This window comes from Octodon degus, unplaced genomic scaffold, assembly GCF_000260255.1.
Source record: "Octodon degus isolate 3935 unplaced genomic scaffold, OctDeg1.0 scaffold00031, whole genome shotgun sequence".
NCBI classification, from domain to species: Eukaryota; Metazoa; Chordata; class Mammalia; order Rodentia; family Octodontidae; genus Octodon; species Octodon degus.
Window position 1 is genome coordinate 11974728 of NW_004524607.1, and position 22530 is coordinate 11997257.

General features: G+C 57.6%; 1 protein-coding gene across 6 annotated transcripts in view; it reads right to left on the reverse strand.

Moving 5' to 3' along the window:
- Window positions 1–8868: 8868 nt before the first annotated feature.
- Ints1 (integrator complex subunit 1) overlaps window positions 8869–22530 on the reverse strand; it is a 28628-nt gene continuing 14966 nt past the window's right edge. For 3 of the 6 annotated variants that reach the window (XM_023713402.1, XM_023713403.1, XM_023713400.1), the window contains exons 22-47: window positions 22004–22183; window positions 21815–21919; window positions 20814–20981; window positions 20619–20730; window positions 19768–19929; window positions 19025–19171; window positions 18585–18683; window positions 18169–18293; window positions 17476–17730; window positions 16601–16760; window positions 16291–16431; window positions 15860–16046; window positions 15668–15791; window positions 14864–14994; window positions 14098–14233; window positions 13792–14018; window positions 13458–13581; window positions 12671–12804; window positions 11829–12021; window positions 11270–11397; window positions 10905–11017; window positions 10337–10450; window positions 9900–9970; window positions 9577–9668; window positions 9296–9405; window positions 8869–9223 (exon numbers count right to left, since the gene is read on the reverse strand). In XM_023713402.1, the coding sequence (XP_023569170.1) occupies window positions 9108–9223; window positions 9296–9405; window positions 9577–9668; window positions 9900–9970; window positions 10337–10450; window positions 10905–11017; window positions 11270–11397; window positions 11829–12021; window positions 12671–12804; window positions 13458–13581; window positions 13792–14018; window positions 14098–14233; window positions 14864–14994; window positions 15668–15791; window positions 15860–16046; window positions 16291–16431; window positions 16601–16760; window positions 17476–17730; window positions 18169–18293; window positions 18585–18683; window positions 19025–19171; window positions 19768–19929; window positions 20619–20730; window positions 20814–20981; window positions 21815–21919; window positions 22004–22183 (3654 nt within the window). In that variant the 3' untranslated portion in view covers window positions 8869–9107. The remainder of the gene's footprint in view (window positions 9224–9295; window positions 9406–9576; window positions 9669–9899; window positions 9971–10336; window positions 10451–10904; window positions 11018–11269; window positions 11398–11828; window positions 12022–12670; window positions 12805–13457; window positions 13582–13791; window positions 14019–14097; window positions 14234–14863; window positions 14995–15667; window positions 15792–15859; window positions 16047–16290; window positions 16432–16600; window positions 16761–17475; window positions 17731–18168; window positions 18294–18584; window positions 18684–19024; window positions 19172–19767; window positions 19930–20618; window positions 20731–20813; window positions 20982–21814; window positions 21920–22003; window positions 22184–22530) is intronic. The other 3 variants (XM_004629591.2, XM_023713404.1, XM_023713401.1) reach the window with 2 other exon arrangements.

Consider the following 22530-nt stretch of genomic DNA (forward strand, 5'->3'; position numbering starts at 1 on the left):
GAGAGAACCCCACCCCTCCTTGTGAGTCTGCCCCTAATACCTGCATCCTTAGGCCTGGATCCTCTGGGACCACTGAGGGAAAAGGCAGAGTTGGGGTAGACTCTGTGTAGGACAGCATTGGTGGCCACATTCCCCAGCCATCACCAGGGGTCCTGGCCTGAACTCTCAGCCACACTCATTCCTAGAACTGGCTGCAATTCTGGCCCAAACCGGCTCCTTGAGAAATCTTATTCCACCCGTCTTCTACCAGGCCAGCACCTCATCTGGGTTCAATAGCACAGGTGGCCCCACATGGGGAGTGGCTTGATGTAAAGAAGGGCCTGGAACCCATCACCTTCCTGTATGAATGTCCTGGCCTCAGCTCAGTTTCCTTGTCTGTATGGAGACCACAGCCTCTCTGGGCAAGGTTCCCCATGGCCAGGCACACAGTAGGTGCTTAATAAGTAGAGTGTATTGGGGTCGGGGAGATGGCTCAGTAGAATAAGCGCTTCCTTGGCAAGCACAAGGGCCTGAGTTCAATCCCTGGTTCTGCAAAAAAAAAAAAAAAAAAAAGTAGAGTGTATTATGCTCACACCTGAGGCCAGGATGAGGGACAGGAACAGGCTCCAGGGACCAGGATGGGGTTCTAGACCTCAGGCACTCTAGAGAGTGATGATTCAGTCAAAGGAGAGACAGAGATAGAGACAAAGAGAGAGACAGAAAGACAGACAGACATGAGAGAGATAGAGATAGAGACCAAGAAATAGACAAGATAGGCTAGGAGACAAACATGGAGACAGAGATTGCTGGGAAGAATAGTAGGAACTTTTCCCATGAACAAAATAGTTCTTATTTATTGTAAAAAAAAAAAAAAAAATGAGAAACTACCAAAAGAGAAAAGCAAGGCCTGCACTGATTGGCTTGTTATGCCTGCGAGGGACATCATTATAAAACTCAAGTGACATCTTCCCACCCACACCCTCCCCCAGCATAGCACCATCTACCTTGATACCCTGTGCCCTGTGGGTCCCTGAGCACCCACACTTTCCACCTGGTTAGTGACCTCCCTGTTCACAGGTAAGGCTCTAGGAGCTGGAGGAGGGGCAGGCCAGGTCCACTGTGCAGAACCAGGCTCTCTAGTAGCCTGGGAGTGGTGAGAGGCTCTCAAAGGAAGGCGCACAGTTTGAAGGTCATGTCCTGCTCAGCCCTAGAGGCAACGCTCCTGTGAGTGTCCCAGGAGCTGACTACCTCTACCACTGTCCACTGTCCCCCATTGTCTGGACAAGAATATTTGGGAAGGGAAACTGAACCCAGGTTCTCATTCCCACCCCACCGGTGGTGTCCCCCAGGAGGTCCTTGTCCCCCATAATAGGCTGGGAGCTGAGAGACCTGCATGTGCGCACTGCCTCCTGGAGGTTCACCCCCTCACCCTCTGTTCCAGATGCCTTCAGAGCAGGCCTTAGGGGCGTCTTGGTCCTCTGCCTGTTGGCCTGGGGGCAGCTGTGCCACATGAACGTGTCCTGCCAAAATCCACTTCCCTCACCCAGAGCCAAGACCCTAGGTGGGGGTGCCCATCCTGTGTCCTCATCTCTGCATGGCCATAGGCTCCACCTACTCCTGTGGCCTTGCTGGGCACTGAGCCTGTCCTTGTCACTGAACACAGTGCCACCTCCCTCAGCTCCCTGCTCACAGACAGGCAGTGTTTCCCATGGGACAGGACACAAAGCTATCCCTTCCCTAGCACCTGCACCTTTGTCTCAGATGCCCAGAGCAGCTGCTTGTCCTCATCCCTGCTGTCCTAGAGTCCTAGGCCAAGGTCACCCCCTCCCACAACACAGACCACGGTTCTGGCTGAGCTGAGCAGTACCTCCTCCTCTGCCCTGATTTCCCTTATGACTCTGTGCCCTGGGACACTGAATTCATATTGCAGACCCACCCCTGTGCCCATAGCTTGCCACTCTCAAGTGGATTCCTGTGCCCAGCGCATCCCTGGTGGCTCTGGGAAACTTAGGTCCAGTGTCCTCAAGCTGAGCTCCAAACTCAGTCCCCATGTCCCCACATAGGCCACTGTCTCTGTCCCCGAGCTCTTGCCACCACACTTCCCTAGAGGTGGGAAAGTTAGCCAACACACACACCATCGCTTTAGCACCCCTGGGCCAGTCACTGTCCTTTCTGGGCCAGATTTCCCCAGGGCCTTCCAGGGTGACCCTGACCCCCAGGTCCCACCACATCCTCAACACAAGTCTGTCATGGGGTGAGATCAGGCTCACAGCTCCACCTCCTTCAAGAGTAAAGCAAGACTTTCCCACCTGCCCCTTCCTCAGGTGCCTGCTGCAGGAACTTTGCACATGCTGCTTTGTCACTGGGAAATCTCCCCTCTCAGATATCCCCTGACTTGACCCCATGCTGTTTTTGGCATCACCTGAGGCCTGTCCTTACTACCCCTAGCTTCTTATCCCTTCTCTCCTCTCTTCATGATGAGCTGCTACATCTCCAGCACACAGTAGGTCCTCAGGGAGCACATACTGAGTGACTCAGTTCCTATGGCAGGGTAGGGGACAGTGTCAGGGACATGGTTCTGGATTTTCTCCTCTTCTGGTGGGACCAGCTATCACTGGGTACAGGCTGGGGACAGCACACCCTGCCACCCAGCCTCCTCACCCCTCCTCTCACCCCTTTTCCCCTGTGCAGGCTGCAGAACCTGAGACTCCCAGGAAGGCAAGAGCCATCCAATGAGGGGAGAGGCTAGGAGCGGCTGGCCCAGCCTGGGTGGCTGTCCTGGTCCGAAGCAAGATTTCCAGACCTGACAGCCTCCGCTTCCCTACTTCCTACTTCACCTGTGCTGGCTGAGCTTACAGGGCCTCCCTGAGACAAAGAGGGTCTCAGCACACTGGGATGAGGACACAACTGGCCCCAGGAGGGACAGGCCCGAAGTGTTGCTGATTTCCTCCAAAGGCTAGCCAGCCCTGGCTTCTGCTTAGCTGGTGGGGTCTGCGCCATAGCTCTGCTGCTCCTAGGACTGGCACTGCTGAAGGTGGTGCCTCTTGGCAGGCCGGGCTCATGGAGATTTTTATTCTGGTAGCTCCAACACCAATAATAGGCTTTTAGGGGACGATGGACCACAGCAAGGGGACAAACCAGGATGGTGTGACCGAAGGGATGACTAATCACTGGTATTTCCTACGAGACTTCTCAGATCCTTTTTTTTTTCTTTTTTAAAGAGTCTTGCTATGTAGTTCAGACCAGCCTCAAAGTCGCATTGATCCTCCTGCCTCAGCCTCTCCAGCTTTGGCAGTCAGGTGTGAGCCACCACACCCAGTGGAGCCTTTACTTCTTGAGGAGCAGGTACCTCCCCCAGGGGCCAGGACCCATTGCTGGGCCACAGGGAATGTTCCCAAGGCCACGGGGAAACACATAGCCCATCAGGGGACCTGGGCATCCCTTCAGCCCAGGCAGGAGGGAGCCAGAAGCAGTGACACCCTGTTTTAAGGGCCGTCCATTAATTAATTAGGCCCAATGCATAATGCATGCGCCATGGGAATATTAATAGTGTTATTTCTGCAGCACGCAGTGGCAGCGTGCCTTCTCGTCCGCACCTCACAAATAATTCACGACTGCTCCTCCCGGCCTCCAGGAGATGCTGGCCAGGCTGTGGACGCGGCCGCGGGTGCTTCCACCAGCCAAATTTTACATTTCATTATAAATGGCTTTGCTGGGCACGTCCGTAACTTTTACATTTCCATCCACTTTATTATTAATGGCTTTCCTGAACTGTAGCAGCCCAGCATCGTGCACAATGCATTATAAATATTTGATCCAGCATCTATAGTCCGCCATTTATCATTTATAACGGGTTACAAAAACATTATAAAACATTTACCGCACATTTATAGATCATTTTCAGCTACCACGACGATGTGTTATAAATACATTATTAATCCTCCTCACACCATCTATAGGAACTCTTGTAATGGGGCTGGCCCTCCACGCTCCTGCAAACAGAGCAGGCAGGCCCAGCAAGGGGGTCAGCCCAGCCTGCTCTGATTGCTGTGCACCCTTGGCCAGACTACAGCACCTCTCTGTTCAGTAATGAGCAACAACATGAGGCTCCAGCATTATTTTAGTGCCTACTGTACAGATGTGGAAATGAGCTTGGGATGGTGCCCGAGGCCTTAGGCAGGGAGAAGTGAACAGGCCAAAGCCCCGTGTCTGTCCTTCAGTAGCCCAGCTCCAACTGGCTGCCCCTCAGCTCCTTAAGACACTTTTTTTTTTTTCTTGCAATCCATTCCTTGGGGACTCCTGCACTCCTGCTGGGCTGCCCAGAGGCCAAGGGGCTGGGAGGCTGAAGGGACCCAGCCCCAGGGCCTGCATGAGGAGCAATAGGTGACGCAGAACAGTGATGGCCTGTAGGCCTGGGCTCTACAACTCCACTGGCCCACCCTTTCTGTGTGACCAGGACCAAACCTCACCAAGGAGAGCTTCCACTCGGGGGGGGGGGACCCCTCCACCCTGACTCCCTCTCCTCTTTGGCCCTGATCCCTGCCTGAAGCAGCTAGGACCAGGCCACTCTATGGTAGGCCCACCCTGCCCCACAGTCCCCTCTAGGCCTAACTGTAGACAGGAGCCAGGAAGAAAAGCCAGGGTTGTAGGGTCACTACCCACCACCCAGATGGTGGCAAACAGAGCCCTGTGCCCCCAACTACAAGCCAATGAGCTGACAGAACTAGCTGGCAAGCCCCTACTCATTCCTCCAGAGTCCCTCACTGTGCCTGTCTTCTCATGGCTGCTCCTGTTCCCTATGCAGAGGTGGCACGTCTGGTGCCTGGGTATTAGCTTCTTGGGATCCAGCCTCTGGAGTCCTGTGAGCCCAGCTGGGCCTGATGCTGACAGGGTGCCTTTTTGCATCTGTACCAGTGAAGTACTTGAGGAAAGAACTCAGACTTCTGGTTTGCCCAGCCTGTCCTCCTCAGGGCTTGCTGCATGGTCACCTCCCCAGAGAAAAGGGCTAAAGACCTAGGAAGCCTCCAGCCACATGTAGCCCCATGGGGACAGCTGAAATGGCCCACCTAAGTTACCTTGGGCACATCTGGCCCCTGCCTTCATCTGACCCACCAGCCTCCAGGTGCCAGGAGACCTCTAGAGGGGGGGTAGTCAGTCCCTACCAGGACTGAAAGTGAAACCCAAGCCCTGTGTGTCTGTCACCATGGTGCTGTGGGGTGGGGCCCCACCCCAAGCACCCTCACAGAGGAGCAGTGGCAGGGCCACGGGTTGTGAGGGTGGGGGCAAGGGCTTGGAACCTGCCTTGTGACCCCATGACCCTACCCCCAGTCTGCAGAACAGTGAGGATAGGACGGGGTGCTGTCAGGACCTCATGAGCCCCACCTGCTAAGGCTCTGCTATCTCCTGGGCAGAGAGCTCCGTACACGGATCCAGACTTTTATGTTCCTTATCAGAGGCCACAAAGTACTGCCCAGAGGGCAGAGGCAGCAATGGAGAGGGGCTGGGGGAGTCAGGCAGGGAACCAGGCAGAGTTGCATGAAGACAGTGCCCCCGCCTACGGTGCACTTGTGTGTTTCCCCAGCACCAAGACCCTGCCACCCCTCTCTCTGCTCTTGCAGGCCCCACCAGCCCGCTTGGCAAAGATTCCAAGTCTATTCAGGACTTATTATTTTTTAATGTATTTAGTACAGGATCCACAGGGTCTCACTACACAGATTGGACTCATACTGATCCTCCTGCTTTCAGCCTCCCAAGTGCTGAGATTACAGGTACACGCCATCATGCCCAGTCTCAGTGCACCCTGGGGTGGGACCAGCACGGCACAACAGGGATTGAACACAGGTCCCTGCATCTGCCTAAGCAGGCGCTTTAATCTGCTGAACTATCTGGCCAGCCCTATTTAATTTATTCTGTGGTGGCGGTACTGGGGATTGAATTCAGGGCCTTGCACTTGTCAGGCAGGCACTTATTCTACTGAGCTACATCCCCAGCGCTTTATTTATTTTTACAGGACTTTTGTCCTGCAGGGCTGGGTCTTCCCACCCAGCTGTGCTCAGCACCAGCTGCAGGCCCTGGCCAGGCTGGACACACCCAGAGCCTCCAAGCAGAGCCACCTGTAGCCTCTCAAAGCTGGGCACACAGGACCACACTTGGGAGCTTCCAAAGCCTTTCACTGCCTGGTGTATACCCGGTGCTGTGCCACAGCTCTGGGCACTGGAACTGGGGCCAAGTCCCTGGGCCCTGCTGTTAGAACGGGGTGGGCAGGCCACTTCAGTTCTCACACAGGTCAGAGTGCAGCCCCTCACATGGGGGTAAACTGAGGCCAGATGGGACTGGAGACATGCGTTGGTGCCTGCAAGCCCCATTCCTTCCCTGTGTCTGGGGGCCACATGAGTCCCCATGAAAAGCCCAGTTTTCAGGCCTGTGGTAGCGGAGCCCCCACCAGCGCAGCACATCTGAAGCAATTAGACAAGCTGTAACAGATCAGGACCCTGGGCTCCGGGGAAGGGTGGGTCAGAGGCCTGCAGGAAACTTTCCTGGAGGTGCTGTGGAACAAAGGACAGCGTTTGGGTTTCAGAGGCAGTGTGGTTGGGGTGCCGAGTTGCAGTAGCAGGCCTGAGTGGGCCTGCCAGACTCTGGAATGTGCAACAGATCAAAGGCCCTAAATTCAGGCCTGGCAGTGGTCAGCAACTGGGCTGAACCTTGGGTGGGGGAAGGGTGGCCCCCCCTGAGCCATGCTTGTCTTAGGGCCAGGTAAATAGGAACAGGAGGAGCACACAGGCTCTCCAGATACCTGTCCACCCCTAGTGGGCAACAGCCTTACCTGCACACACCATAGGACTGGGAGCTGTCCCCAGTCAGTGCCTCCCCCGCCTTATGAGCGCTAGTATGGGCCCTCAACAACCTCTACCAACCAACACAAGCCACCTGGTACTGGGCCTGGCTAGGCCAGTCCTGCTGTGGGTGAGTTTGGTATCCTTCACTAGGTAGTCCTGCCTCTTAACTAGTGACAGGAACCCTCACCTTTCAGTTAGTTCCCTGTGTGCAGGAGACAAGTGGTTGCTGAAGGCTTGTGCCCAGCATAGGCAACCACAGACTCGTATTTCAAGCCAGCTGAGTTGCAAAGCTTGGCACTTCCACAGGGCCTGGCTATCCATCCTTAGCCCCTTCTCTGCTGCATTAACAGTCACAGGAGAGGCAAGGCCCAGAGGGCAGGAGGGCATCTGCCCTCCCCATGAGCCCACTGGGGTCAGGGGCTATGCGGGTTCCAGCTTCATCCCTTCCTCACCACCTTTCCAAACATCAGAAGTGTCAGGGTGGAAGGGACCCACCAGCCAGGTGGCTCAGGTTCTGGGGTGAGGGGGGCAGTACATGAGAATAGACAGGTGTGCTGATAGATAGGGGGGCAAGTAGCACTGTGCTTGTTGACAGAAGCAAAGGGTACTCAGATGTGACCACCATGCTGCCAGTCAAGGGTCCTGTGCAAGGTGGGAAGCTGCACAGTGCAGCACAGGCTAGGATAGGCAGTGGCCTGCCCTGTGATGTGGGACGCCGTCTAGCCTTCTGTGCGCCATGGGGATGCACTGACTAGGCCTGCAAAACACAGGAGGGAGGCCAGGAGAGCTGAAGACAAGCACCCAGGAGGGGTCCTGGGCCTTCATGGAGCTATCTGAGGAATGCCAGGCCACAGAGGACAGAGCCCAGGAGTTTCCAGGCAGCTGGGCCAGAAAGGCCAGGGCTAAGGACACCAGGTACACCCAGCCATGCTCAGAGGCCAGGAAGGCTAGGCTGTGCCGGCTTGCACTGTGCTCCCTGGACATGTGGGTCACTGCTGTCCCCACCTTTAGACCAAGACCAGGTGTGTACCAGGGCAGGTACCAGGGCCAACTCTGAGGCACAGAAGCCCTGAGGACTGAAGTAGAGGCCAGAGTGGCCAACAACCTGAGGACAGTTTTGCCCCTTACTCTGGGCCAACCTAGACCTGCAAGTCATTTCCAGAGGAACCCCTAACCCCTAGGGACCCCTCTCAGGTGCATGGACAGAGTGGGGACACCCAGATCCTCAGGACATGTAAAGGATGCTGCAGTGGTGTGCACATGGGCAGGTTCGTCAGGACAGGTTACAGTCTTAAGCCTGCAGGTCCCAGCTGCTGCCAGTGTGTGATTATCACCAGAGACTGTGGCATCGCCAGCACTCAGGCTCACAATCATTGGGGCTCTGGGAAGACCCAAGCTGGTTATTTTAGCCATGGTGCCCCCTGGTGGCCTCTGATGGTATAGCTGAGCAAGAACAAGTCAGCCAGGGTGGATCCTGCCTGGAGAGATGTCTCAGTGCGACGGAGCCCCAGGCTGGGGATGTCCCTCTACACTGCTGTGAAGATGAGGGCACAGGCAGCTTCAATCCTAACCTGGCGAAACACTCAGTTGTAACCCAGGGCAAGGGGGCATGGTGGAAATGGTCATGTGCCCCTTGGGAGGGCAAGAGGAGCAATACCGGGCAGTGTCCAGCATATCCTTCCCCAACTCTGCCTACCAGCTCCCCAGGCTGACGGGCTCCCTTCAGCACACCTGCTCGGTTGAGACTGATGGGTGTCCAGGGCCGGTTCCTAGCCAGAGCAGACAGGCAAGGACCCCGAGGATCTCAGCCCACCCAGTGGCCCTGTGCCTTGATGTGGCCTGGCCAGCCTGAGCTCATGGGCACAGGAGTCAGGGTCAGGCCAAGCTGAGGCTACACCACAAGAAGTGGAGGTGTGGACAGTGGGGAGCAGGCTAGTTCCTGGGGAGAGGCCTAGTCTCCCCCTTCCAGGACCCCACTCAATTCTTGGGCATCTCAGCCATGGAGAATGGGCAGGGTCCAGCCAGGGCAACATAGAACACCAGATAGCAGCACTAGGGGCTTCAATGTTTCATTTAACGCCAGCTCCTGCCAACTGTTCCTCTCGCTGGGCTGTGCCCCCCGTGTCTGTGCCCCCCGTGTCTGTGCCAGGGTCCTAAGCAGAAGGTGGGCTGGGCTTGGATGGCAGTGTCAGCTTCTAGGCCAGGAGAGCTGTTTTCAGCTCTTCCCATCCTTGGGGACTTTCTGATGAGACCATCATGGCACTGAGGGCAAGGGCAGTTGGACACTGCAGGTCACATCACAGCCTCCATGTGCAGGATCTTCAGGGCCTCGGAGATCTGGGCACTGGTGTCCATCTGGCCGTACATGCCCACTAGGAAGGCTCGGTGCAGCAACACAGCTGCGTGCTCTGTGGGGAGAGGGTCAGGCAGCAAGGGCGTGAGAAGGGTGGGGGCTTCCAGTGGGCACGGGCAAGGCTCACCTTGGCAGAGCAGTGTGTACTCAGGCAGGTTCCTGAGGGCTGTCTGCACCACCTCAAAGTCACGGCTGCCTAGGCAGTACATGAAGGTGGGCAGGAAGTCGGCAGCGATGCTGTAAGAAATGTACGGAATGGGTCCTGCCCACTGTGCCCAAGATCCCAGAGGGCACCCCAGCCAGGCCTTGCTGGAAGGCAGCGCTGACCTGCGAGGACCCCTGGCCCAGCCATCCCAGGACCCTGGGGCAGCTCACTGTGCAGCAGTGTTGGGAGCATGGTGGGCTCACCTGGGGTTGTTCTGGATGGAGCGCAGCGCCAGGCTGAAGGCCAGGTTGCGGCAGGACTCCTCGGCTGAGCTCATCAGCCACTGCAGGTTGGTCTGTCCAGGGGAAGGTGAGGTGAGGTTTAGGGACCACCTAGCTGAGAACTCACCTTTTACCCCTATAATGCTTAACCCTTCAGAGGACATGTCCTGCCCACCACCGGCTCCTTGACAACTGGAGTCCCGAGGCTGGTCACCAAGGGCTTGAGCAGTAGCAGACAGTGGGGCACAGCTCCCTCCCACAGGCCCCTGCCCAGGATCCTCCCAGCTCAGCCTCTAGCCACTCACGGAGAAAAAGCCCAGGATCTCAGGTCTCCGCCGGGACATCTCATCTATGTCACCCAGGGCCTCCAGCAGGTCTAAGAGGGACACAGAGAAGGGCCATGAGGTCTCCCTTCTGCCTCCTCCCAGGGAAGCACTCCAAGGTGCACCCTCGGGGTCCCGGGAAGTGTGATGCTACACCTCTCTGCAGCTGCTCTCCCTCGCGGCAGCCCAGCCCACTCCACACCCCAGACTCTGAGCGGCACCCAACGTTCCAGCACACACACACACACCTCATCTCAGTCTGCCTACCAAGCCTCCTGCCTGGAATACCCCGGCAGTTGTCTCTGTCTGGAGCCTCACATCCCAGTCAAACCAGCCCACTGAGCAGCCCCTACGGAGAGCAAGCCCCCAAGAAGCCCAGGGCATCTGCTGGGGAGCACAGGGGAGCCAACCCCACTCACCCTCAACAGTCTGGCCCCGGGAGAGCCTCTTCATGTGCGGGGCCATGTCAGCCGCAGTCAGGGGGGTTGACAGGGAGACGCTGACCAGTGGCAGGGAATTGGTTGAGTGCTCATCTGGAAGAGTCAGTCAGTCAGTCCTGCAGGGGTACACTGAGGCGGCTCACCCAGAAGCACCATGGAAACGAGGTTCCCATCCAGGAGCATGCTGGGCTAAACATGGTGTCCAGTCTGCACTAGGTCCTTTGTGAGAGTGGCAGAGCCATGGACAGCTAGGTACCATCTCTGGGACCATGATAGTACAGGATAGCACTGCCATGGGGTATGAGGGACAGTCCAGGACAAACCCTGCCCCTTGAAGCCAGGGGAGGCCTCTAGAGGGGCAGTGAGATCTAGCAAGGTCTCAGGGACAGCTGTGTTGCTCCATCAGGCTGGCCACGGCACCAGCCACATGAAACAAGTGAGGCTCCAGGGGTCACTAGATCCCTACCAGGACACCGCCGGTGGCTGAGGGGCAGCCACGCTACTGGGGGCACCAAGACCCAGCAGGACCTCCTTGCAGCCCACTCACCTTCACCCTCCTCGTCCAGGCTGCCGTCAGCTCTGCCGTCCCGGCTGGGAAGACTGAGCCCTGCAAGAAGGGACTTCAGCATCACCAGGTCATTGTTGTCAGAGGAAAGGTCGCTGGCGGAGAAAGCTAGCTTTTAGCTGGGGGAGATAACTGGCCAGTGGGGCTGGGGCCAGAGGGGAAGGGGACCCCAAGAGGATGAGAGGGCAGGGCCCTGGGAGGCACAACAGACGGAGAGCACAGAGCAGGGAGTGGCTCAGTGCTGAGCAGCTGCCATCAACTGGCCCTTTGCTGTCCAAGCATCCCGCATGCATCCTCCTCTGCCTTCTCCCTGGCCCTCGGATGCCTGCTGGGCATGTGTCACTCACTGGAGGGGATCTGCGTGCTTCTGCAGGAAGGAGACAGCCGCAGGTGCACTGCAGGTGAGGTACTTGTGGATGAACTGCACAAACTTGCTGATGAAGGGAGCCAGGTGGCGGGATGACTTCCGGTAGTTCTGCAGAGAGCCAGAGTGCTCGGAGACCTGCGCCCGCCTACTACACTGCTGTCCCTGACCCTTGGACAGAGCTGACCACCGCATGCTATATAGTGGATCTGAAGGTGGCAGGCTGGTCACTGCACAGACATGCAGGTTCCCAACCGGGGCGGGTGACAAAACAGCAAACCATGTGCAGCAAGCCAAGCACTGTCCACAAGCACAGCTCGGTGAGTACTTGCAAACTTGGAGCCACCCAGGAATATGGTATAAGTGATCCCCAGAACTGTGGAGGCAGAAGGCACTGAATGAGCAGCCAGGCCTTGCTGTTCTGAGCGTAAGGGGGTCCTACAGGTCCTGGCTTAGAAAGCTGGGGTCTGGCCCAGATGGTGGGAGCAGGGTAGAAAGAAGCTGCTGAGATGAAGGACTGGAAGACGTCAGGGCCTACCTACCAGGAGCAGGCGCACAAAGGAGCGCAGGCAGTCCCACAGCGCCCCCTGGTGTGCACTCTGGAAGACATGTGGCTGCAGCAGCCCCAACAGGCCCAGGACATGCAGGAAGAAGGTCAGGTGGCCTTGCTGCCGGAACTCCTGGAAGTTGAGGTGTGTGCGGCCATGCAGTAGTGCCGCCATCATGGGCAGGTGCCTGTGGGCAGAGGGCTCTGAAGTCACTCCTGGCCAGATGTCTTCAATGGCCCCAACCAGAGACCCTCGTATCCCACCCATACCCCTGGCAACTACAGACACCAGCTTTACCTCCTCAGGCTCATCCCTCACCCAGAGAGAGCACACCAAGGGACCTACAAGGGCCAGGTTTGTGTCCTACAGGCTCCAGGAGACCCTGTCCAGGGAGCAGCTTTGAGCAGCAGGGCCTGGTTTTCCACCAGCCCTGGGGACCGGGTGTGCTGGGAAGCTGTACCTATCATCAGACTCCAGGGATTTTGGGGGTAGTGCACCTGACCGGCTTTTATGGGGTCCACCTGGCTCCTCCTGAGGGACACAGGCTACCCTCTCACTGCCACTACCCACCACTTCCCAGTTTGAGATTCCTCCTGAGGCTCTGCCACAGGCTGGGGCTCCTGTAGTAGCTACAGCAGCCAGAGTTCGTGGTTGCCAAGCATCTGCGTCTAGCCAACGGCCCTTCTGGAACTCACACGGCAGCAGGTCTACACACGGGACATGCCCTGGCTCAAGGCAGGCAAGGGCTGAGCTCTGCCTGCAGAACCTCCCTGGGCATGGTCATACCCCAGGTGCCCCTCCCCCCGGCCTTCATTCATGTGGATGGGCCACAGTACCTGAGCAGCAGGATGGGGTGGGCCACAGCCAGCTTTCGGCAGGCCATGTTGGCATCTGCTACTCGGCTCTCAGAGGACCGGGAGTCACTGGTGTCAGCAAGGAGGGTGATGAAGCGGTGAATAAGCCCATCCAGCTGAGGGGAGGGAAGTGTTAGTAGAGCTGGGGGAATCTTCCAGGGACCTGCTAGAGACCCCAAGTAGAAACACCTCAAACAGCCCTTGGCAGGAGAGACAGATAAACAGTCTGTGCCGGTGGCAGACACCACTTGGCAATGGGAAGAAATGGACTCTGTAGACCACACAGGTCACACCTTGGACTTACGCCAGAGAATGCCAACACCCAAGAGCACACACACAGCACTCAGGACAAGAGACTATGTCCATGCTCCTGAGCAGGGGCAGAGGAAGGGCTGCTAGGATATGTCTGCAGCAATGGCGTAGCCCCACCTAGATTATGGGCTCATAGTTCATATGTGTGCTCTATGCCACACCTGAGTACAGCCTGTCAGCCATGCCTGACGAAAACAGGCAAGGGGCACCCAGACACCATGCTGTAGCCTGGAGGAGCTCCATGGCCAAGATGAGATCAGGTGAGGAGGGGACACAGGCTACCCTCTCACTACCACTACCCACTACTTCCCAGTTCGAGATTCCATTCATGGCAGTGCCTCCGGATTTCTCACGGGTTGGGCTTTCTGGGGAAGCTGGCGTGCTAGGCTGACAGTCCCCACCTACTATCCTAGTCATGGACATTCCACCAGGGCCTGGGCAGGTGACACACTCTCACCTTGCAGACACTGCTGCCAGTGGCCCCCTCACTCAGCGGCAGGACCTCAGGCACTGACACCCGGAGCTCTGGCCGCTGCAGGTAGAGCTGCAGAAGCAGGTCCCGGCACCGCCTTCCCAGCACACTACAACAGAGTAGACAGGGCCACTGGAGATGGGGCAGGCACTTAGTGGGCCAACTAGAGCGAGGAAGGGCAGGGTCTGGGCATGCCAAGAGAGCCAGATGGGCTCAGGGGCCAGGCGTGCTGACGGAAACAGCCTGAGCCTTGATGACGCCCATGCTCCCAGGTGAGGGCAGCGTTATCACCACACAAGGATGGGTGGGCCCTGGGTACCTGTCCCCCCACTGCTGGATGGAGCCAGTCAGGTACTCTGTCACTTTTCTGACATTCTCGTCATTGCCGCGGCAACAGCTAAGCAGCAAGGGCAGCCGGGCCTGAATGAGGGTGCAGGCGGCTGCATCGCCATCCTGGCTCCTGGTCTCCGCCTCGGCCAGGATCAGCTCCACCAGGCTGATGAGCTCCACAGCCTGGATGTGGAGCACCAGCTCTTCCCGCCGCTTCTGCAAAAGGAACCCCCAGTCAGCCCCTAGACATGCCACCCTTTAGGGCTGGGTTGCCCCCACTTCCGCCCAGATCTACCTGTGGGGTACGCTGGTCTCTCCCCTGCCAGATGCGTGGCACATGAACGCAGGCCCACAGGAAGTCCAGGGAAGCAGAGGGGTCAAACCTGGGAGGAACCCAGGATTCCAGCTGAGGCCAGGGAGCACGGAGGCTGCTGGGGAGAAGCCCTCAGTTTTCAAAGGGAACCTAGTCATGGGCCCACTGGCAGGGAACGTGGACCTCCCTGATCCACACCTCTGCCAACACGCTAGGTGCCCAACTCCCACTGTGGAAGGAATGCGCACATTAGTCCTGTCCACCCTGTATGCTTTCAGAGCCAGCAACAGTTGCTTGGAATGGGTCTCGGCACCATGCAGTGCCACACCTTGGGAACACCCCTTCCGGCCTCCACAGCACAGTGCAGACAATCACTGAATTCTTCAGAGACAGACAGAGACCACAGTCCAAGGGTAAGAGCCAGGGAGATAGGCCGTCTGCCTTCTTGGTGAGGGCACTTGTACCCGCAGAGGGTGATTGTGGTGGCCCAGGACAGCATGGGCATGTTGGACCTCTGAAGAAGAGCTGCTTTGGAGTGAGGGTGCAGGGACCCAGCACCAGCATAGGGTGAATGTGATGCCCTGTGACCCCAGTGCTGAGGCTGTTTACACAAATCTAGCAGAAGCAGCAGGCAAGCAGGCAATACAGCTGCCTGAATAGCACTGAGAGTTCCCAGCGCAGGGGCACGAGCCCTGCAGCCATCAAGCAGTGCCGATAGGGGAGTAAAGCCCAGGCAAGGGGACCTCACCTCTGCTCCCGGCTCTGGCCCAGCAGGACGTGGATACACTGGTGCAGCGTGGCCCAGCTGGACTGGTGTGTGAGGAGGGCCAGGAGATAGGGGCGGAATGATGGCACCTGGGCACCTGCGTGGCCTAGGCCCTGGGAAATGACAGAAGCCGGGATGATCCCAACTGAGCCAAGGAACTGGCTGGCCCTGCTGAGCCAGGTCAGCTGATGACATTCTGGTGCCTCCTGTGAGGTAAATGCTGGAGGCTGTTTCCAGAAGGACTCAAGGCTTGGAAGTGGCCCTGAGCCTTACCTGTGCCCTGAGGCTAGGATGGGGGGGTGGGCAGCCCAGGAAGGGGTGGATGTGTCAGCTGCCTGCATGGTGGGAGATGGAACAGAAAGACCCGATGGAGATGGCTGTTCCTTCCCTGGGAGCCTGCTGGCTGCAGCACTCACTGCGGCACACTTCACAGGTGGCCACCAGCCCCATTAATACAAATCATCTGACCAATGCCTCACCTCTTCTGCTCACTGTGGCACAAGGGTGAAGGTGCCCCAGGCCCTGTGCACTTGTCCCTTGAGGGTGCTGTCCCCACCAATGAGAAATCTTGTGCCTAGGCCCTTCTGCTACACAGGCCCTCCGCTCTCCTCTGGGCAGCCCTGTGCCCACTGGACCTCAGTCTGGCAGGGCAGTCCCACCCCACTCACATAGACTGACCCTTCCCACCTACAGGAGCCCTTATGGGCATCACCCTATACCAATCCCAATCCCCAGGCATGTCAGGGACCCCAAAACACCCTCTACCCATGGGCTGGTCCCTGTCACCTTTCTCCTTGAGAACAGCAGTTGCCGCTGCAGATCAGGGCAGCTACTGACCACTTCGGGGTCCAGCATCTCTAGCCAGTCCACAAGTAGCCCCGACGAGGGTCCCAGCCGCACAGCCTCCACACTGTGAGAAAAAGAGTCAGGGAAAGACCTGGCAGAGCAAACCCTTGGGCGTCCTCAGCTCTTGCTTACCTGAGGCTGTCTCCATCCTGCTTCCCTGGAATGGCAGGCTCCTCCTTCTCCTGCAGCAGCAGAGAGCTCACCACCATGATGGGCCTGGAGGCTGGGCTCTGGCAGGCAGTGTCCATGGTGGCCGAGAAGAGTGCTGTCAACAACTCCTCCAGATAGGGGGACCTTGCCTCAATCAGGCCTTGGAGGACTGTGTAAGGTACAGGGATGTCCCGTGTCACCCTGGGGTGGAGATCTCTGAGTGGGAGGCAGCCACGACCAGACATGGCTGAGCATGTGCAGGACGGGCCATGCTGGGGGAAAGCTCCTCACAACTCCTGTTCTCAAGAAGGCGCACGAAAGCATGTGGGAGGGGCTATCTGTGGCCACTGAGTAGTCAGTCACTACAGGACAAAGTAGTGGTAGCCTAAGGCCTGAGCCTGGCATGCTGGTACCTTTGCTGATGAGCTCTGGCTCCACGCTGCACCTCTCCCCAGACTTCAGTGTAGCAATGACAGCCCTCACAGTGGAGTTGACCATGTCCAGGTCATGACGAAAGCCCAGAGCCTCCGCCAGGTGCAGGAGCCCACTGCGCACTGTGGGAGAGCCAGTGTGACCTTCCCTCCAGGCTTTGCCCTGCCTTCCCAGTGCCTCGAGGATGCCCCTCTGTTCACATAGGTACCACCCTTCCTGCAGGAGCCCAGGTCACCCCCAATCACTTGGCCCCCACTGCACGTGTCTCCAGCTGCCTGCCATCACCCTCACCATCACTGATCCTGTGTCTTGCGGAGTACTGGGTGACAAATAGCTTGAGCTGGGCCTGCAGGGGCCCCTCCTCCACAGCAGAGCTTTCCAGCCACTGCAGGGTCTGCATCAGGACTTTGAGGAAGAGAGAGGAGAAGCCAGTGTCCTGGGGTACACAGCGCTGTGGGGACAACAAGCAATATGTAGGCTATACTGATCAGAGACAACAACAGCCCTACACGGGGGGTGGTGGTGGTGGGAAGGCAACCACGTGGCTGGGATAGGCCTCTGCAGTGGCCCAAGATCATCCACCAGCCCTCACAACAGTGTATTCCAGGACAGCCTGCACGGCTTTTAAGTATGAACTGTTTTGACAGCAACTTACTTTTTTCAATACTGGAATTGACCCTGGAGACAACTGAACTACATCTCTGGCCCCTCTTTATGATTGTTATTGTTTTTTACTTGGAGGCAACATCCTGCTATGTTGCTGAGGGTGTCCATGAGCTTGCAACCCTCCTGTGTTAGCTTCCTATGAACGTGGGGTTCCAGGCATAATCCTGCCTGGCCTGCAATTTACTTCTGTATACTTCAGGGAATAAAATAAGCACATATGTCCACGGCACACAAGTAACAAGGTACATTCACACATGAAACAAGGCCACAGAGCCAGGGGCAGGCCCAGGGGGTGTGGGTCTGTCAATTCCTGCGAAGAGACGGGTCCCTGTCTGTTGCCCTGACACAAGTGGCTCTTGCACTTAGGAAAGAAACTCAAGCCCACGAAGGAATCCCTACACCAGGGCCAGTGCAGGACTCAGCCTAAGTGATGGCCAGACCTCCCCCGCCTGTCCTGGGACACTGAAGCCACACCCTCTCTGTTCCCTCAGTATGGGTACCTGGTACTGGTAGAGCTGACGCATCAGTGGGCAGGAGAGGAAGTGGCTGCGGTGCATGGCCATGGCCAGGGCCCCACCGTGGGGGGAGCCCAGCAGGGTGGCCATAGCCTGTAGGAGGCGCACAGTAATGCCCAGCACCTCAGGGTTCCCCTGGCGGACTCGGGCCAGCTCCTGGCCCAGGGCCTGCTGCAGCGCAAGGGCAAGGGGCCGGGGGCTGGAGCTCTGCCACCGCGGGTCAGGACTCAGTGGGAAGATCTGGAAGGACACAGTGGGTATCAGGAGGGGGAGCACCTCTTCTCAGATCTCTGTTCCTTTGTGACCCCAAACACATGGACTTGCACCCAGGGCCCTTGAGACCTCTGTTACACAGAAGCAATGGCTCTAACATCCCCAGGAGCTGCCCCTGGGGCCTGTCATGTGCCTACAGAGGCTCTCAATCAGAGAAGAATGCCATGGGCAGGGCATGAGGACAGGCACCGGCCACAGGCCTTCAGGTGAGCCCTGTACATCTTGGCCTCTGCCGGCAAAAAACGGAGGGTTGAAGAGAGGGGTGTGCAAAGGCAGCAGGAGTACCTTCAGAGCAGCATGCCACGCCCTCCCACATGTAGGCCTGCACCTGCGGGCAGGCGCACGTGTAAAGTCACCATGTGTGAGGACGCACATGTGCAGGACCCATCACAGCGGTGTCAGTACCTGCAGGAACATGCCGGCCAAGTCATCCTCAGGACCCAGCACTCGGACCTGCGTCCCGGCCCGAGTCCTGCCCTGGCCTGCAGGGTGCTCCGGGCTGCTCTTTGGTTTCGGTGCCTCTGTACTGTCTAGATAAAGGGACATTGCCATGGGCTAGAAACTCTGACCAGCTCTGGCAGAGCAGCCCTGCGAACCAGCACAGTCCCGGCCAGGAGATCACCAGAAAGAAGAGTTGGATCCCATATCCACACAGGGTCAGCCCTCCCTGGACCCAGGGCCCTGACCATGTCTACAGAGAGGACAGACCCAAGACAGGGGCCCCAAGCTGACCACCGGCTAGTGCCAACCAAGGAAGCAGCTGAGGGGCCTCTGTGGCCGGAAGCCAGGGCTATGGTGCTGGGGCTGGGAGGGGCCAATACCTCGCCGAGGGGGCAGGGAGGCTGTGAGCAGGGAGTGGAAGGTCTGGCCTCCTGACGCGCCTCTCTCATGCTGCACCTCAACCAGGTGGGCCATGTAATCTGCAAGACAACAGCCCGTCTCAGCTGCACGTGGACGGCAAGCACTTCTTCCCCCAGGAAGCTGTGTTGGGAAACCTCATACATGCCCAGGAGAGTCTTGGGAGCTTTCTGAGGCTGCAGAAGCTTAGAGGCAGGAAACCCAATCAGAAAGCATCAGCATTCACAGTCTCACACTTTCCTAGGCCTCAGGACAGTGTGGGGGTGGGGTCAGGCCTTGGCTTTTCATACCCCACCTACGGTACCTGTAGCTCAACCCCCTCAGCAGCCCTCACCCAGGACCCAGGGGCTGGTGGACCCTGATGCGTTTGGTCAGATCAACATGGCCAGTTGTAGGAGCTCACTCTTATCCATGATGTTCTGCTCCAGGGTTTGGGGGTCATGGGCTACCGCCTGGTCCAGGTACTGGAGGAGTTTGCTCATGCTTGACACAGGGATGCCGAAGGACTGGACGAAGAGCAGCAGCTGCTGGGGCTCCAGGTCCTGCAGGGCTGTAAGCACTGCTTATTCACCAGGCCCCCTGGCATCTGGGCCCAGGCCCCACCAGACCCCTACTCTGGGTGGCAGCTCAGCAGGGGTTGCTCAGAGAGCTCACAGCAGTGCTAAGGACCCTGAGGTCAAGCCACTCTGAAGCCATACAGGCCACAGGCCCTTGTGCATGAATGATGGTGCCACAAATACTCACAGCTGGCAGGAGACCCCTTGGGGCATCTTTCCCGAGCATCCTAAACCAACCCACTCACTCAAGTCCCCTTCCTTGCCTGGCTATGAGCCTCATGGGTCCTGCTAGACCCTCCCCTCCTCACTGCAGCTTGCCTGAACTCCAAGAAGCCTTCAAAATGAACTCAGAGGCTCCAAGCTGTCCCTATTCCCTCCCAGTCCTTGGCCATTTAACTTCCTTTCCAGGATCCATTCCCAACCAGTCACGGTCAGGGCAGCTGGGCCTGGTGTGACAACTGAGTGAGCCTCTGCTAGCCATGTGAATACTGAGAGTGTCCCAAAGGCCCAAGGGCTCCTGGGTAGCAGGCGCAGGGCTGCCTGAATTCATCAGGCCCTTCCCTTCTCCTAACCCCAGCCTCGTACGTACCAGCATCCACCAGGCGGGGCACTTCAGAGCGGATCATGCGGAGCTTCAGCCAGTCAGGCAGCAGCAGCGCCTCCTCAGATGTGTCCACAAGGAAGGCAGTGGGCAGTGGCTGCTGCTCCGGGAACCAGATGTCCAACAGCTCATAGAACTCACTGTCGCCAGCTTCCAGAAAGATATGAGTGAGCAACCTTCTCCTCCAAGGGCCCTGACCCCAAAGAGGACCAAAGACCAAAGCTGGTATAGACTCAAGGCCCCTTAGGGCCATCCGCCTTGTACAGGGGGAAACTGAGGTCTCGCAGGAACAGGAAAGATTCAAATGAAAATGAGGATCAACTGCCCGACGCTGCATATGAATGAGTGTACCTCATTTGTGGGTCAAGCATTTGAGGGGGTCTCTTACAGGTAAGAAAAAAAGACTCTAAGGGATAGATCTGAAGATCCCATGCACCAGAGAACTTGTGCTCACAGTACAAGGTGCTTGGTCAGGCCAGCTCCCTCTAAACTCCTGCTCCACAGAATCAAAAGGAAGCCCAACGGGTGGGACAGCAAGGCCATTCTTACCCTCTATCCCCTTCCTAAGGGTGACACCGTGGATGTATACCTGGGGCTGGCCACCTGGTGGCCCCATTCTGGCAGAGTCTAAACACATGCACAAGACCCCCAGCAATAGGGCCTTCCCCTGCTCTCACAGGAATAACCAGGTAAGTGGTAGAATATTCACAATGGCCAGGAAGGAAAAGAAAGGCTGCTGGCCAGAGGGCTAGCTAGTCCAAGCCACTAGACGCTGGATAAAGCTGCTGGGCAGGGGCGTGACCTTCTAGGACAGACCCTTCCTAGCCAGCACTGCTTACCTCGAGGTGGGCCCAGTGTCAGCAGGATGACCATGGCATGGACCACGAGGATGTGCATGGTGGCTGTTTCTCCACTGGCCCAACGCAGGAAGACCTGATCCTGGGACTCTGACTACAGAGAGAGGACAGTGGAATGGACGCCAGTACCTTGGGAACCAGGAGCTGGGAGCCAGCAGAGGTTGAGGGCTGTCCTACCCAGCTGTAGACCTCCTCTCCTTCTTTGCTCTTGCGCATGCGCCGCACATAGCGGGAGAAAACAGACAGTAGAGCGCCCAGAACTGCATCAGAAGTGGAGCTGCAGGAAAGCTTGGAGAAGAGGTGTGCCATGATGGTAGAGCGCTCCACGACCAGCCGGGCTACATCCTGGCGAGAGAAGGGCCATCAGAGGGACTGTGGGCACCAGCGGCCCTTCTCTCCTCTCTGCACGCCAGCCCAGCAACTGTTCATGACAGCATGTGACCCTGACAGATCACATGCTGCACCAGGAGAGGACCACTGTGAAGGGTCTCCAGCAACATGCAAGACACTTGTGCAAGGCAGGTGGCAGCACCGGGGAAAGGAGAGCTCGAGGGGCATCCTCAGACTTGTACGGGGACGTGGTGCTCAGAGAAAAGGTTGATGATGGCCTTCAAAGTGGAAGGTGTTGCAGCCCTTTCCTGCCACAGGGTGGAAAGGTAGAGGTGTAGGGACCAGGGCAGAAACAGATCACGGACACCACCCACTAGCAACAGAAACAGTCTTCATGGCCAAAAGAAAAAGACTGTCAACCTGTCCAGACATGACATTTATGCACGTGCAACAATGCTGAGGAGCCAGGCTATGAGCCACCCCAGCATGGACACTAGACCAGAGACTTGGAAGACAAAAGCCTCAGAAATCGCCAGGAGGGCAGACCTGGGTCTGCAGCCCCCAGAAGGAATCCAGGCTGTGGAGGAAGCCCTGTCCCAGGGACTCTGTTCACTCCCTCACTCCTCACCCACCCAGAGGCTCAGCCCCCCGGAGGCGAGTGCACTCATGCTGCGCCATGGCTGGGGCAGCTGGCAGGAAAGCCAGGAGAGGAAGTCATCCAGAGGAAGACAGCGTAAAGGACAGTAAACATCCTGGGACTCTGACTGCCCTCTGCCCAGTGTGAGGACACGCTCCAGCCCCCTCACGCCCTCCGCAAGGCAGGCCCCCACACATCCCGCCCCACTCACCAAGGCCAGGTCACTGTGGGGGCCCTGCTCCTCCACTGGCATGTGCTGGGACAGGTAGACCAGGTAGGCACTGATGGTCTGTGGGTCTGTCTCCATGTGGATAGCCTGGGGAGGGAGGCCATCTGAGCTGGCTCCTGGGCAGTGTTCCTCTGCCCACCCGCCCTCCACAGCTGCCTACTAGGCCCTCACCTGCTGCAGTGCTAGGGCGGTGGCAGCTCGGACACTGTCGAATAGAGGCAGCCTTGGCAGGTCCCGCAGCAGCCACTGGTAGTCCTGCAGTGCACTCGACTCCCCGGAGTCCTCCTCCATGGGCAGCTCCTTCTCCTCTCTGTCCCGAAGCCCACCCTCCGAGAGCACCAACGACAAACCCTGCAGGCACAGGAGTGCAGAGCTGAGCTGAAGCAGCCTGCCCACTGGCGGGGACCACCCACGCCTCTCGGAGCCTTGCACAGAGGATACAGTGCTTCCCAGGAGCCACAAATGGAGCAACAGGCAGTTCTCTCAAAACACTTCTGCTTTCTGACCAATTTTATATGTTTGTATCTGTAATCTGAACAACTACATTAAAGATAGCAATGCACAACGTAACAACCGCTGCTGAATACATATCATCTCAGTCTTTTAAAAATTGTAGGGGCCAGGGAGATGGCTCAGTGGAATAAGCGCTTCACTGGCAAGCACAAGGGCCTGAGTTCAATCCCCAGTTCCACAAAAAA